At 40.8% G+C, this 15,771-nt stretch overlaps 3 protein-coding genes across 3 annotated transcripts in view; 2 read left to right on the top strand and 1 right to left on the bottom strand.

Moving 5' to 3' along the window:
* The first annotated feature begins 769 nt into the window (after positions 1-769).
* cunh1orf198 (chromosome unknown C1orf198 homolog) lies at positions 770-6,077 on the top strand. Its single transcript, XM_068708498.1, has 6 exons — positions 770-1,121; positions 1,580-1,630; positions 1,870-1,995; positions 2,208-2,375; positions 2,840-3,202; positions 4,568-6,077. The coding sequence occupies exons 1-6, from the start codon at positions 816-818 to the stop codon at positions 4,622-4,624; spliced, it is 1,071 nt and encodes a 356-aa protein (XP_068564599.1). The 5' UTR covers positions 770-815; the 3' UTR covers positions 4,625-6,077.
* A 3,857-nt stretch (positions 6,078-9,934) lies between these two features.
* Positions 9,935-13,429, top strand: clec11a (C-type lectin domain containing 11A). Its single transcript, XM_068708497.1, has 5 exons — positions 9,935-10,111; positions 10,788-10,902; positions 11,106-11,213; positions 11,658-11,741; positions 11,940-13,429. The coding sequence occupies exons 1-5, from the start codon at positions 10,019-10,021 to the stop codon at positions 12,350-12,352; spliced, it is 813 nt and encodes a 270-aa protein (XP_068564598.1). The 5' UTR covers positions 9,935-10,018; the 3' UTR covers positions 12,353-13,429.
* Positions 13,430-13,549: 120 nt separating this feature from the next.
* The window catches only part of selenol (selenoprotein L), a 7,671-nt gene continuing 5,449 nt past the window's right edge, over positions 13,550-15,771 (bottom strand). The window contains exons 7-9 of the mRNA XM_068708496.1: positions 15,765-15,771; positions 15,141-15,278; positions 13,550-14,460 (exon numbers count right to left, since the gene is read on the bottom strand). The exon at positions 15,765-15,771 is cut by the window's right edge and continues 116 nt beyond it. Coding sequence (XP_068564597.1) covers positions 14,320-14,460; positions 15,141-15,278; positions 15,765-15,771 — 286 coding nt within the window. The 3' untranslated portion in view covers positions 13,550-14,319. The remainder of the gene's footprint in view (positions 14,461-15,140; positions 15,279-15,764) is intronic.

Genomic DNA, 15,771 nt, shown 5'->3' with positions numbered 1-15,771 from the left:
ACACACTTAGATACAAAAATGAAAACAACGAAATTACAAAATGTGTATATTGTTATGACACTCTTCTAGTGTAAAATCTTATATCACGGCAATTTGATCACAATAATCACAATACATTAAAATCACAACTACATTTTCTGGAAATTCACTTGAGGAACTGATGTCTCCCACTGAAGGTACATGAATGTTAGATTTTCGGCATATGTTCTGGATAAGCAACTGTTTGATAATGCAATGTTACCTTGTTGAGGAGTTGACTTTTATTCCTCAGAAACGTTCAACTTTTCATCTGGCAAGTTGGTAATTTCAACATTCATCCTATAATGTATCACATGACAGAGTTTCACTGAACAGGTACACGTAGTACCTGCTCAACAACAGATAGTTAACGTTAGCAGACACAATTAGCAACTAGCTTAGCTTGGGAACATAGTGGAGCATTTAGCAGCTTAAGAGCCAGACAACCAGAGCTAAAACAAAGTGGCCTTACATTAGACAGACAGGTTTTTAGGATAAGTTTGCTGAAAAGTTCCTCGTGTCAATTTAAAAGGTCAAATGTCAATCGTTACGTTCCCACACTTTTTCTTCTGCCCCCCAATGGCAAAAGAAAGAGTAAAAGTATTAAACCTTAGCACCAACCTGTGGTTGTCGGTGGTGCACAAGCCACTCCCCGCCGGAGAAACACCACTAGATGGCGCCATTAACACGCCCAAATGCGTCTATCCGCGTCAGCTCGTAGTCCCGCCCACCGCCCACACAGCGACGGACACCAGCTTCCTTTTCCTCACAATAACAACAGCTGGAAGCAGCTAAAGATGGCCGCCGCGACCATGGCGGGGCTCGACGCCCACAGGATGGAGGAAAAGAAGTTCGAGTACTTCTCCTCCATCAACTCCATGGCGAAGAAAATCATGCAGGAGAGGAAGCACATTGAAGCGAAGCACGGCTCTTCATGGGAGACAATGACGCCGCAGGAGCAAGACAGCGCCATCGACAACGGGATGATGGACCCTCATATCAGAGCCCGATACGCCATGCACAGAGTCGACCGTGAAGAAGTGGTCTGTTACCCGAAACTGCTCATTCAAACGGGTCAGAAGATAGTTCATTTCGGCGAAGAGGTGCTTAAACCCCGTTTTAATTGATGTTACATTGCTTTGTGTGTGTGTGTGTTTTTAGAGGTCGGAATAGCCAGTGTTGTCATGGTTAATAACTGACGTTAGCCACGTAGCCCGGTGAGACGCGTAGGTAAACGTCATTGTGGCTTCCTGGTGCGTACTAACGTTACTAGCTACCGTGTTAAATTAAATGTAGTCACAATCACAGGGAATCCATTGATATCGATACGTTCTGCTGGTCATACTTACACTAGGCTCCTATCAATAACATGGCCATACAATGTGTGGTTTTAGTTGCTGTTATTGTGTTTTTCTGGCAGAAATGTAAGTAATATAGACGTTGTCCTAAATATGGTATAAGCGGCATTATTTTCACATGTATTCCCATTTATTAGGCTATCTAAGGAAAGCCATGAATGTGTCAGTTGAAATGGTTACTACACTGTTGTGTTTCTATTTAGGATATTACCTGGCAAGATGAGCATTCTGCCCCCTTCTCGTGGGAAACAAAGGTAAATGTATTCATTATTAAGTTTGAGTCTGTCATACATGTTTCTGCGAAGAGATTTGGCACTATTGAAGCGCTGCAACTAGCTCCTTTGGCATCATCAGTGCTTGTGTTGACTACATTTGTAGTAATTCATTGTGTAGGCTATACAATGTAAATAGTAAGAATCCCATTTGAAATTGAAATTAGCATGTAGTGTTGAGCCCAGTTGAATTGTGAGATATTGTTGCGTCCCTCTATCAGAGCCAGTTGGACTTCAGCTTGACATTGGGCCCAGTCGACCAGGTGGTCTCAGCCTCGCAGGCAGACTCAAAGGCTGCAAAGGTTCCTCATTCCAGCCAGCTTGGCAAGAGTACACCAGGAATCAAGGTATGATAAGGAGCGCACTGTTGACTTGTTTGAATGGTGCGTATCCTCAGTTGGAATTGCTTTTTGAATAACCTTTACCTTAACTTCAATCACGATCACATAAATAATTTAAAAAAAATCGTTCCTGGAATTTTACAGGAGAGGCTGTGCAATTGTACGTTTTATGAAAACAACCTAATTTATAACAAACGTGTTGTTGTGTGACTGTGAAGGTGTCTGTCAGTGAGGTACGGAGGCCAGAGGAAGAGTCGTCTTTCTGGAAGATCAGCGCAGAGAGGTCCAGGCTGGAGGGAGAGCAAGCCGACTTCCAGTCCCTAACCCCCAGCCAGATCAAATCCCTCGAGAAAGGAGAGAAATCGCTCCCCTCCTACCTCCGACAGGTAAACACTGAAATCTACCGTGTTTCTCACCATCTGGTGACGTTTTCAGTTCAAGTAACAGCTGCCACTGTTTGTTCCCACATTTTGGCACAAGCATGGCATTTCGGGTCTGTATAGTTTCTAACAAACAACAGATTGATAGCAAGCTCCCACCCAAACACACTTGTCACTTTTGCTATCGAGCTGTGCATCCTGAAATAGAATCCAGCCTGAAGCTGAGATCGCTGGCATCTGTGAAGCCTCCGCAAGTGTCAGAGAAAGAAGCAGACGGAAAAAAAACAAAAAAAGAAAACGATGATTTCTATATTGTTTCTGAATGTTCTTCTTTGCTGTTCTAACTTTTCTAGTTTAGTGCGTATTTGTTGTTGCTGAGATTTTTCCATTGTACAGCCACATCAACCGTATAAGTATAATCAACTGTATCAGTGACCATGAAAATGTCAACATTAAATATCTTTCTACAGGAGACATCTGTAACCACCAAGGAGCATGAGGCAGTAGACCCCCACCCTCCGGCCCCTACCAGGTCCACCAAGCACCGAGCACCCAAACCTCCTGCTCCCCAGCCCCCCATCGCCATCCCTATCGCCATCCCTGTCGCTGTAAGCGCAACGCCTGCATCCATCTCCATCTCGCCGAACCCACGACCACCTGTCAGGGTGTCGTCGTCAGTAGCGGGATGGGAGCGCTCTCAGAGCACCCTGCCATCGGTCGGTACCACCGTGGATGAAGTGTTCTCCTCCAGCATGATGTCCAAGCCCTCCCACCACCCCGCCAGTGTGGAGAAAGAGGATGACGGTTCATCCGCCAGCCCCACCTTTGCTCAGGTGAGTTTTGAAACAGGTATATTTTTCTGAGTGACGTAAGCACAGTCTCACGACACATTTTTCTGCTTTTGGATATTTTTAAATGCAGGGTACATAAAAGTCTGTAAAAAGCTTAATTTTAACCGGTATGATTTAAAGCTCGGGGATATGCTTGATTGCAAATATACCTAAAAATGCTTGATGTTCCACTGTCTTGGGGCTACAACAGCAACCTCTTTTAAATAACCATGATCAAAACATACATTTAAAGTTAATATGAACAACTGGTTAAATTAACAAAGTGGCAATATACATTAATTGCTGTAAGTATACATTAAATCTGTAATTTTGTACAAGTGCATTTAAAGTAACAATTTAGATGTGACGATAAAGGATTAGAGAGTTTGGACATCTTTGGTTTATTTACCTTGAAAGTGCTTGAATGTTACCCTTGGAGAGCTGATGTCTACTCATATAATAAAAGGCAAATACCCGCTGTGACATCACCATGTGGCCTTAAAATCAAGTTCAGCATTTCTCTGTGTGTGAGAAATTCCCAGGGCAACTCCCTGAGGCCCAAGGTAACGTCTTCTAAATAGGTTTTATTGTTTAATGAACAGTTCAAAATCACTAAATAATGAATTTAATATTGTATATGATTTTTTTTAAAAAGCAGGGAATTTGTTTGGCCCAGTATTTATATACCCACAACGGCATTAGTTCTTTACTTATACGCTTTCTAAAGGAAGCTTTCACACCTGCAGTTCAGTTCACTTGGTCTAGATGAAAGAAAACAAAAATACATTGTTGCCTTATGGTTTTGGTCCGTTTCTTGTTCAGACTGACTTTAGACACACTAACCAGGAGCTGCAAATATTTGGTTACCATCAGTAGGTGGATTCCTGCTAAAAATAATCTCACTTCCACTGTCACACAGTCCTGCGGTTGGTCTGTTTTGCTTTCATAACACAAACGAGCAGCATCAGTCCAATTGGAGCTGAACCGAACCAAACTTTAGTTTTTGTCCGGTTGTTTAGTCTGCACCAGAGTTTGATTGTCAGCTTTCACACCAGACCAAACAAACCCAGCGGGTTTAAAAGCATCCTAATGTGACAGTAAGCCATAGTGCTTTAGGGAAATAAAATAGGAGAACTCTTGAGAGATTCAATTAAAAGAGAGATTCCAGCTAAATTAGTCGTAGGTAGAAGGAAGCAAATGAAAGTTGAGACCAAAAAGAATTTCAGCCAACACTTAAACAATGAATTAGTCCAATATCAATCCTTCATATCATATGAAGAACAAGAGTTAAAAAAACCTATTGTTTCTAATAGCCAGTCAAATGTACTGAACTGTGTGTCTGTCTCTCCCAACCTCCCGCCCCCTCAGTACAACACGAGCAACAACCTCCTGAAGACTGGATTCGACTTCCTAGACAACTGGTAAACCACAGCCGAGACGAGTCACCGCTATGAATGAATCGCGCTCATCATCACTCTAAAGAAGGACCACACTGCCATGACTACAGACATCACACCAGTCTTTAGAATGACCACATTATGTTGTAATTATCTTCAGTGGCTTGTTAAGATATTATCTCACTGCCTGTGTGCTGGTGTTCCCTCTCCCTCTCTTAATTAGGTTTTGATTTCTTGCCAAACACCCCCCTGCCCACCAAATGGAGAGTGAGCAGGGATTGTGCCTCCCCCCCCCCCCCCCCGACTGTGCATTCACACTGCTATCAGTGCATTCACACTGCTATCAGCTCAATTAAAAGATGACACAAAAGTTTGGAACTGCATCAAAATATGATGTAGAATATACATCCTTTTACCGAGAAGGCTGAAGATCCAATGTTTTGTTATTCGCCATCACCAATAAAAAGTTCAGTTGTGGATGTTTTTTCTCATATGACATCAGCCAAAGATATCCCTGAATTACCTGGTAACTCTGGTAACCTGCCGATCATGTTTGTAGTGTGAATGCACAGTAACGGTGTGACTTGGCTGCCTTCACGTGCAACTTTTAGACACTAATCTAGCAAGCAAGGACATATTTTGTACCATAAGCATGTCAAATTCTCATGTGTGCAAAACACTAGAACACTCATCCGTCTTTTTTCTGTTTTCTTTTTTGTTATGAATATTGTGCTTTTATTTATACGTATCTATATATTCCTATAGACCTAAGCGTTTTAGAATTGAAGTAGCGCTCAGTGCTGCAGTCTCGGCCCACTTGGTGCAATTACTACAGACAATGTTCCTACTGGTTATGGAATTCCTGGAATATTATGGAATTTTTTTAAGGATGTTCAGGTGGGGAATATTGTGGGATTTTACCATTGCATCACTTTGCAGAAATTAAACAGAATGTATTTTCCAACATTCACACACACACACACACACACACACACACACACACACACACTCACTCCATTGAATTAGATGATGGTTTTCATTAAGTGGAATCCAAACTGAAACCAAAAACAGGAGGGAAGAACAGCCATGGAAGTGATCACACTTAGTCATGGACTGAATGTCGGGGCTGCTGTGGGAACCTGTTACAGATGTCCTGTATGGATTTAGTGTCTCCACAACACTCCTTACCAACTCACCCCTCCCAACTGTCACCTTTCACGTCAAACTAGTGCTGAGCAGAGCTGGTGTGCATTTATAGTGAAAAAAGACGCAGCCAACCGTCGAGTTTTAGATAAATAGGCAGGCATGTAGTGATTTGTACCACTTGTGTCATAAATCTAAAATCCAGTTTACATGATTAGAGTACTATTTTACTGAATTTTATATTTATCGGCTGATTGTATCTTAAGCTATACTTGTATATTGCACTCATACATTTTGAGGTCAAATATTGGAAGGAAGTGAATAAAAAGTCAAACCTGTTCTTTGTCTTTTTTCTGCAAAACAAAACATTTTAAAGGGCACAAACTCCCTTCCTTAGAAATTCAGAATACTGTTTACAGTGTTTTTTTTCCCCTCACTTTTTAGTTCTTGATTCCCAAATGTAATGAATCCCACATTAATATAGTTTCTGCTGAATTTCTCCAGGGAGGGAAAGAGGAGGTCACTACCAGGAGTGTCTGTTATGGTTACAAATGCAACATCAGTCGAAGATTGTTTGCATTCTTGTCGACCTCCTCGTCAGCCCCATGACATCAATCCCTCCAGCTGTAATTCTTACCAGATCCAAAATGCCATTTAGGAAAGGAGGAGGGAAGGATGTCTGGTGCTCAGAGGAAACTTTGTGCTGTTCAGTTGAACAACACATTGGCCCAGTTTAGAATAACCAGACCTCATTCCACCGTCTCCCTCGGGCACTAAGCAGCCGCTTCACTGTGTGGGTTTAAGGAAGGAAGAGCATTACTGTGTTTCATGCATAATGTATGCTGTAAAAAAATAACACGGCAAAGCCAGAGAACAGGAAGTTGTTCTTCTGACGAAGACACCCCAAAGACATGCAACTATAGGACAAGGATCTACTGTCCCACCACAAATGTTGGAGATCACTTTGAAAATCTTAACCCAAAATTGACCTAGTGATTTGCATGACCAGAGCATGTGACCTAGCACAGCTGCACTGTGGTGACTTTCTGGCCAATTTCTCGGGTGAATAGTGCAATGGATGTAAGACTTTGAATGAGACCATGCCTTATGCAGAAAGAGGTGGTATGTATATGTTTTACACTACGTTGCCACGTCTCATCCAAGTCCTCCCATATCAGTTTGGCAGGATCCAATGAGGGGGGGGGGCTGATGTTGTGTATCGTTATATAGATTTAAGACACCCTCCCTTTCTCATAGGGGGTCTACTCCAGTATAGCATCCATTGCATTTAAGATTTTACAATGTATTTGTTACTAAAAGCATTTTAAATAATTTTAGGCCTTTAAACTGGTCAGAAAAGATATTAAGCATCAGAACAAAATAAACCACAAACAGATTATATCTAAATATATCGTGTATCAGTGTTGGTCTTTACTGTATGTTTGTGTTCATCATCCGTCGCTGAACTGTGGCACCTTTGTCCAGTCCAGCCAACCTCCCTGCAGCACCACCCAAGACCTCCACACTCTGAATGGCTGCTTTGTGTTCCCTCTCACTTTTTTTTTTCTACAAATGTTTGGGTGAATGAAAACCATTGCACGGTATTGAACTTACAGCGGTAACAGGAACAGGACAGTTATTTTGTTCCCTAATGTCTAATAAGACATGGCACATTTTTATGCTGAAAATGAAACCAACTGATCAGATAGATGCGAAGTTGGCTGTGTACCACACTGACATTTATATTTTAGAAGCATTATGAAGGTCTGAGAGGTCGGCAGATAGTTGGAAAATGAATTGAGTCATCCACATGTTTTTTGTGCTGATGGAATATGGCAAGAGAGCAAAGTCTGCAAAACATCTGCATATTAGTCCTATTATATGCACGATTACACAATTTCATTTCATTTCATACATTGTAATCTTGTGGACAGCAATACCAAAGAGACACATCGCAGATTTGATGGAGTGGTTTTAAATGTAATGCTCATACATTAAACGAAAACAGGCCTAAAACTTATTTATACTTATTTATTTTCATTATCAACTATTCTCTCGTTGAATCGTTTAGTTTAATAGTATCAATACTAGTACTGTCGATACTCTTATCGGTTCTTTTTGATTATTTTGTGAGAAAAAAATAAGATAATTAATTAAAAAAGAATCAACATTGCTTTATTATTCATATGTAAACAAATAGTGTTTAAACAGCAACAGCAGAAATGTTTAAATAACTCACTATAGTTGACTCTACTGTTTCAATGGCAACAACAAATGTAACTTTGAGAACATTCCTACAGAAAAGAGTATATTATCATTACATATTAGGATATATTTGGAGTTGAGAGCCTTGGTAAAGAAACTATTATTGTTTTCAGGTGTGTTGGCTGCAGTGGTAGTGGGACTAGTAGCTTCAAAATAGCTTATAACACTAACTTATAACAACACAGCTGCTCCCCTTATTAATAACTATGTATGAAAAAACTCAATATACACTGACAGACTTATTAGTTGTTACCTAAATCCCTTTGACTCTACTGTTGAGAAGGGGTGCAGGTCTTTAACAGTAAACTGGTTAACAGCTCTATGACACTCGTTCCCCCTCTAAGAGATTAATTGACCAATCATTTCAACCCTCGTTTGATTTGAATGCTTTTGATTGTTCACAGTGGGAAATCAACAATAACCACGAGGGTCAAAACAAGGGTAGACACTTTTTCCAGACCGTTGTTTGACTCACATTTTTTGGAGTGTTGGACTCCGTCGTGTACTGGAACAGCTGTGTTTAATGCGCAGACCCACACATTTGTCCCTCTTTGCTGAACGCAGACGCTCACAGTCCCAGGCGCTGCCGGAGCTCCTCCCAGTCTCCAGATCCCAGGGCCCTGCCTCGCTTCCCCTGGAAACTCTGCTGGATTCTTGTGGCATTTTAATTGGCATACCTCCTGTTACAACCACACACACACACACACACACACACACACACACACACGGTACAGACATTTATTTTAATGTCGTCATTTCCATGAATAGATTCAGAACCTCATATTTCTCTCATCGATAATTTATTTAATTGCCCATGAAAGTTTGGCAAGCAGGCCTGATATTTGGCCAAATTAAAAGAAGGACTGTGTGTGTATCTATGTATGCCAGTGTGTGTATCTATGTATGCCAGTGTGTGTGTGTGTGTGTGTGTGTGTACGTGTGTGCGAGAGAGTTTAGGACCACAGTAGGCAAGTGTGTAAAGGCGTGTTTTGTATTTGCAACAGAATTCATGTTTAAGCCAGAAATAAATGTTAAAACAACATACAAATTGCACATTAGGCATGATAGTTCTTGACATTGTAAATAGGAGTTTTTCAGTAGTTTGACAATTTTATCAAACTACTATTTAAAGGGCCAAAACTGAACTTTCATGCCAATCATTTAGGCGAAAATTGGACACGACAGATCCATAAGAACGGAACAAACTCCATCTGCCATAAAGACATAATATGGTTGAAAGCTCCAGAAAAAGCTAGTAAGTGGATATTGAGTTGAGATTATTATATTAAAGTGTACACAATTGCTGTGAGCTTTAAACTGATTCAGGTTATGAGAAAATTGTGCGTTACTGACATCATTTATTTAGTTTACATTGCTGGTGAACTGAGGATGTTTCTCAATTGGAATGGAAGTCTTTTCCCATCTAAACCAAAGAAAACCACATATCTCTACACTTGGTGATTTTAAATCTTTCGGAAAAATATATAGTCACAAAGCTGAGAAGTGCTTTTCTTAGCTTATGCTTTTGGAGATACATGGTTTTCTTTGGATGGGAAAACTATCTTAAGGCTGAATTAAAACCATTTAAAGGGTCTTAAAAACGCATTACCTGTGTTGTTATCCCCCGGCGTAATACTACAGAGTTCACACAAAGAGTGGAAATGGGAGGTTGGAGAAAACACATAGAGCTTTCCTGTTGTTTGGCAGGAGAGGAGTGACATCCTGAGCAAGACAGAGAGCGGAGAGACAACTGGGACATGACTTTGATTTGTTTTCAGCATCTGTGTGTTTTCTCTCATTCACATTTCTAATGGGGGATCCCTGCTGCTGCTGCTGCTGCTGCTGCTGCTGCTGCTTCTGCTTTCCTGCATCCTGGATCACATCTGTGAGGGAAGCACGAGGGTCGGGAGGGAAAGGGGAGTGAAAGAGAGAGACTCAGACAGTGGAAAGAGAGAGAGAGACTCAGAGGGAGTTTTGCTGCTGAAGTAAAAGCAGAGTTATTAGGAAGCAGAAAATGGGACCGGCTGCCACCTCGCTCGCTCTCCTGTGTTTATGTTCTCTGGGTGTGTGTGTTCCTACAGGGACGGCCGCCGCAGCACCAACACAGGTCAGGACTGATTGTGTGTACTGTGTGTGCGCTTGGACTTGACTAACTTAAAACTGTATTTCATTGGCGGTGTTGCTGTTGCTGTTGTATGTCTGTTTCTTTGGGTAAAACACCAGTCACAGTGCTCTGAGTGCTGTACATGTGTATAGGAGGGAGTCCGGTCAAGCTAAATTAAGCAAAAGATAATAAACAATAAGACGTTTTCTGCTCAATATTATGCTGAGATGGTATGAGGATGATAATGGTTTTAAAGACTATATAAGTCCATCTGGTAGTTTTTCTTCCCCTCTACTAAAACTTAATGTGTGGGTCAGACCTCAAAATGAAACACCCCTCTCCCTCTGTCAGTCCATTATGCCACAGAGGGAACATGTTGACACACATGGTGCTGCTGATAATGATTAAAGTACACATGGTTTCAAGTTAATTTTAAGGTAAAGATCACATCCTGCATATAATCTAGAGGATGATAAGCTAAACATTTACGTCCATTGTGGTCCATGTTATTGAAGAAGTATGTTGATATATTTTGAGATGATTATTTATGTGTATATGTGATAAACATTAAGTTCATTATTTGAGTTATCCAAGTTTAAAAGTGTAGAAATGGGTAGGACCTTATAATTGCGCCTAAGAAATGTTAAAAAATTAAAATTTCTCTGTGTGTGTGTGTCAGGCATCCTTTTCAGAGGTGAAGAGGGCGCGAGGGGACGTTCCCGATATTCTTCCAGAGCCTGAACCAGAGCCAACCAGCCCATTGTCAGACTTTGAAAACTCATACAACTATGTCTGTGAGTCTCCATATCCAGATCCAGTTCAGACGTAATGCTTCCTAACACTATGTCATCACTGTGGAAAATAACAGCATCATATATTAGTCTGACTATGAGCCGTATTGCTGTACTCTAAAGTAGCACAGTGATATTTCATATTTCATGAATGCAACACATTTCTCTTTCCTGTTCTTGACCTCCATCATACCGTATTCTGTTAGTGTCCAGATTAGCCGGTATGGACCAGGCGATCCACAAGCTGAACGTTGGTCACTACACTCTGGATGTTAAAGTCAGCCAGTTAATGGACCGGCTGACCAGGGTGGATGGTAAGACGATCACAACAGATCCACATTTCTCTTTCTCCATGGATGTTTTTCCCTTTCCCCCCGAATCATTTTTTTTCCATATTTCCAGCATTTCCCCTTAAGTCAGGCATGTTCATTGTAAAATGGACAAATGGATAGGATACATGTGGCGCCCCCCTCTGCTAAAAAAGTATAAGGTATTGATATTGCACCGGATGAAAGAAGCAAGATGAATGAAAACAACGACGAATGAGAATGAAAGAAAGTGAATGAGATGAACTATATTTGAACGTCCTTCATAAACCATCATTATCGCTTAAATAATGAGCTGTGACATTATGGCTGTGTGGCTTGACTGTTTGCCATGATAGAGCTTTACTTTAAAAAGGAAGTCAAAAGTATGATGCCCTGGACTAACTTTCATGTCTCCTTGTTTTTTGTTGTTCCCCTTCACCAACATGGCAGCTAAGGTTGAGGAGCTGGAGGACAGCATCCGGGAGGTCTACCAGCACAGCAAGGACAACCGCAAGGAGATGGGGAGACTGGAAGGTAACAGAGTTACTTTCATACAACTCCAAGTCAATGCTAATTTAGCTCTGCGTCTGATGTGAAAAATAAGCAACAAACTATGTATGGCGGTAATATCTAAATGTTGCGTTGCCCTCAAGTGGACAAAAAAAACATCTGTTGATGCAGGTTTTAAGACTGGATGATTGTCTCTTTGTCGTGTTTTCCTCTACTTCTCAGGTTGCCAGAAGGGACACCGGATGGGATACAAATGCTATCTTGTGTACAATAGCTACCAGGACTACGCCGGAGCGTCCAGGAAGTGCCTGGAGCGCGGCGGTCGCATGGCGATGCCGCGCGACCGCAAGGAGCAGGAGGCCCTCGCCGACTACGTCAAGTCCTTTTTCCACCCGGGGAACTGGCCCGTCTGGCTGGGCGTCAACGACCTGCGATCTGAGGGTATGTACCTCTTCGACGACGGGACGCGGGTGTCATACTTCCAGTGGCGCAAACACTTCCTGTCCAGCCAGCCGGACGGCGGGAGGCGGGAGAACTGCGTGGCGATGTCGTCAGACGACGGAGACTGGTGGGACCACTACTGCGATCGGACCATGAACTATCTGTGCGAGTTTGATGACAGGGTGGCACTTTAAGAAGAACTCTTTTTTAAGATTTACTCCCTCACCACCTTACTTTGAGCTCCAGTCATTATAATCATGAGAAATAAAAGCCCATTATATTTTCAAATAACTTATTGCCCTTTATAAAAGACACAAAACATAGCTGGATTGGTTGTATTCAAGGGTGGGCTCTTAAATTCTCCGTAAGAAAACTGTTTTTCAATATAAATATCAAGTATAATTTCCCTTCGATATGCTATTAGTGCAGCAGTGTTTAATTAGTGTCCATATGTATAAACACATTTGCCATGGAAATATTTCAAGGTATTGTTTTTTAAGGTGAAACAGAATGCACCTTTTATTTTTTCAATGCTCACAAATCCATGTATTGCCATTTAAGTTCTAAAAGTATGGAAAAAGTAAGAATAGTATTTTATTATACTAACTTCATCAGATGAAGTCAGTATAATAAATATATTATTCATGCAGCTGCAGTGATATGAATGTAAACCAGTCAGGACTCTGCTGTGATTTAACGCCGGCGAATATAAATATTTGTTCAAAGTTTGCAAAAAAAAAAGAAAAACATGAAAATCTGGAGGCACTTTCTTCAGAATCAGCACATAGTGAACCTCTTGAAGATATAAATCAATGTGTTTGGGCTGAACAGGAATAAGCCAGTGCTTTGCTGTTACTTCTGAGCTTTGAAGCTATTTTAACAAAGTCTGGTCAAACTGCTGATTCTTTAACATCTCAGGCCAGAACATTTTCCCACAGTATGTAAAACAAAAGAGTTGTATATAAAACACTGAATGTAAATGCTTTTCATAAATCTGCCTCATCAGTAGGGATGGGTATTGTTTGATGTTTCGATACAGTGCCGATACCAAAATGGCACTTTTTTTGATACATTATACTACTAGAAATATAGGCCTAGACATATTTTTCTACGGAACCCTTTTTTATTTAACATAAGAAGCCAAAGTTCTAAAAAGTGAAATGGTGTCTAAATATATGCAACTATACAATACGTTTTTCTAAAATTGGCAAAGATTTTGATTTAAATAAAGAACATTCTCATCACATTATAGGACAAGACGACTACACATCACCGACAGTTTTTGGTACATACCTTTTTTTTTTTTAAATACCTTTTTGCATACCCAGCTCCTACTCATCAGAAATCCTGGGTTGCCATCATGTGGGATTTTAACATCAAACACCTCACAGTTTACGACAAATTATGTTCTTATTTTATTTATAGATAACAGATCAGATTTGTAGCACACCAGCAATTATGTCTTTATTTCTACTGTAAAATCTCAAAGTGCAGTTTTATGATTACATAAGAAAAAGAGAATGCAGCAGCAGCTTTCATCTCTACCCTGACAAGCCACAAAGTAGTGATATCATGTCTGGGTAATGTAGTAATTTGTCCCTTCCAAAACTAAATATGTTGCCTCTCACCGCCACTTAGGGCCTCCGAAATCCAAACCTGCTTAAGTCGCTATTAAAAAGGTGCAAAATGGCTCTCAACATGGTGATGGCTGAGCCGGTGGCTAGAAGCTAACGGTGCTAACAGCACAAACTTTACATATATAATAATTGTTTGCTGCTATATTAATGCTCTGAATGTCAAATTCAGCACCTTTGAAGGAATGCCATACTCTCTAACATGACAGATTACAGTAAAATTGCTAAAATCATATTGCAATCCAGTCGTACCGCTCATTTAAAAAATGCTCCCATCACAACAATGACACAACAAAGGGAAGATCCATTTGTCTTTGATTTACAGTTCTGCATCGGTCACATTTCTTCATGGTGTCATGAGTGCGAGACGTGACGTCATAAACGTGAGTCAAAGAGTTGCTCTTCCTCTGTGGTGTCAGTGATGTGGTAAAAAAAACAAAACCCAAAAAAACAATTAAACCCCCTGATCAACCCAAGTGTCTCCAGTGTTCACGCATTTTTCACAGCTCGTCGTCCACATGTTGATGTTACTCTGCTGAGTCGGCAGAGCTGCTTGAAGGGTTGACGGCCTGCAGGATGGCCTTCACAGTCGGCCTGTCCATTGGGGTTTTAGACGGGTGAGAAAGAAGGACCTTCCCTGCTTCATCCAGCAAAAAGTCACCTCCCATCTGAAAATAACAAAACACATTTAAGGCTCGTTCAATACTTTTCTATATTAATATGGAATCAAATGTGATGCAAAGGGGAGGTGAATAGACTCTGCAGCTCTACTGTTCATTTTGTTTTGCAGCCTGAACTAAAGTACAGAATGGAAGATCTTTTAAATGTCAACGTCATGTTTTTAGTATATAATTGAGACACCATTAATTAAAGTAAATGTCATTTACCTTTACAATCACATCCATCATAACAAGCCATACTGTCTGTTATTGAGTCCTAAAGTAGTATTTTCTAAAACAAATGAAGACACATTTCTAGTGCTTTTAACTGTAAGCAATCATTTCCATTTTAATTTGATTTGAGATTTAGTTATCATTTCTACAAAGTTGCACAGAATGGGACTGATAACTGCATTTAATTTAAGAGGAAGTTGTTGAAAGTGTCTGCATTTGACTGCAGGTATTTCCTTAGTCAGTTAGCAGTTATGAACCAAAGTAATTTCTCTCAATTTGAAAGGGCACAGCACAGAGAGGGGGAAGAGGTGGGGGTAGCTTCTTTTTTTTTTTTTATCCCCACACACGTAAATCTGAAAATGTGGCACTTATTTCCTCGGTTTACGTCACTGATTCAGGTTCTTACATCTGCACCTCAATGCCAAAGTATTTGCTGCTGTGTCGTCCATCTGTACCTGGTAGATATCTTCCAGCAGGCGAGGGTCGACAACGGGGAAGTCTCTGTCCACAGCTCCGTACTCCGAGTACTGCAGCAGGCAGCCGAACCTCATCACCTTGGCGTAGGAAGAGCCGAGGCCGAAACTCCTGTATACCTGTGGCAGAGACGACATCTACTGTGTTAGGAACGTGTAATATTTTCTGCAGAAAAAAACCCCAACTGGATATGAAAAGACGACCTATTCAGGTTTTTCACACAGACACACACATCATGATTGACGATCACTTCTGTGGCATGTGGAAAATCTTCTGTCTTCATATTTGGTTGCTTGCCCTGGTTTCCATCTCACATCTGCTAACATCTGGTGGTTGACTTTTCAGAATGAATGGTTTGGAGGCTTCAGCTTACTGTGTTTTCAGGACACATCATCAAACAGCTGCTAAATATAACAAATCTCTAGTCTCATGCACCTACCCACCTGCACTGAATATAAATATAGCTACTATATAATAGAATGCAGACACAGGTTTAATCTGCTGTAATCTGATCCTCATATCTTTATTTTACAGAACAAGACAAATCCTAGTTGTTTTTTTGAATTTCCTTATCATGTTGTCAGTTGATTCAGTCACGACCTGACCTTTCTC

The sequence above is a fragment of the Cebidichthys violaceus genome, unplaced genomic scaffold (assembly GCF_023349555.1).
Source record: "Cebidichthys violaceus isolate CVI_PGR_0920_01 unplaced genomic scaffold, fCebVio1.0.p SCAF_14, whole genome shotgun sequence".
NCBI lineage: Eukaryota > Metazoa > Chordata > Actinopteri > Perciformes > Stichaeidae > Cebidichthys > Cebidichthys violaceus.
Note: the sequence above shows the minus strand (reverse complement) of the source record. Positions and strands in the feature narration are given on the sequence as shown.

Bases quoted from the DNA above. Each gene is read 5' to 3' on its own strand.
- cunh1orf198 (XM_068708498.1), top strand. From the start codon at position 816: ATGGCCGCCGCGACCATGGCGGGGCTCGACGCCCACAGGATGGAGGAA. The intron at 2,376-2,839 runs GTAAACACTGAA...ATCTTTCTACAG, and splicing joins TCCCCTCCTACCTCCGACAG to GAGACATCTGTAACCACCAA. The intron at 3,203-4,567 runs GTGAGTTTTGAA...CCGCCCCCTCAG, and splicing joins CCAGCCCCACCTTTGCTCAG to TACAACACGAGCAACAACCT.
- clec11a (XM_068708497.1), top strand. From the start codon at position 10,019: ATGGGACCGGCTGCCACCTCGCTCGCTCTCCTGTGTTTATGTTCTCTG. The intron at 10,903-11,105 runs GTGAGTCTCCAT...GTATTCTGTTAG, and splicing joins AAACTCATACAACTATGTCT to TGTCCAGATTAGCCGGTATG. The intron at 11,214-11,657 runs GTAAGACGATCA...CCAACATGGCAG, and splicing joins CCGGCTGACCAGGGTGGATG to CTAAGGTTGAGGAGCTGGAG.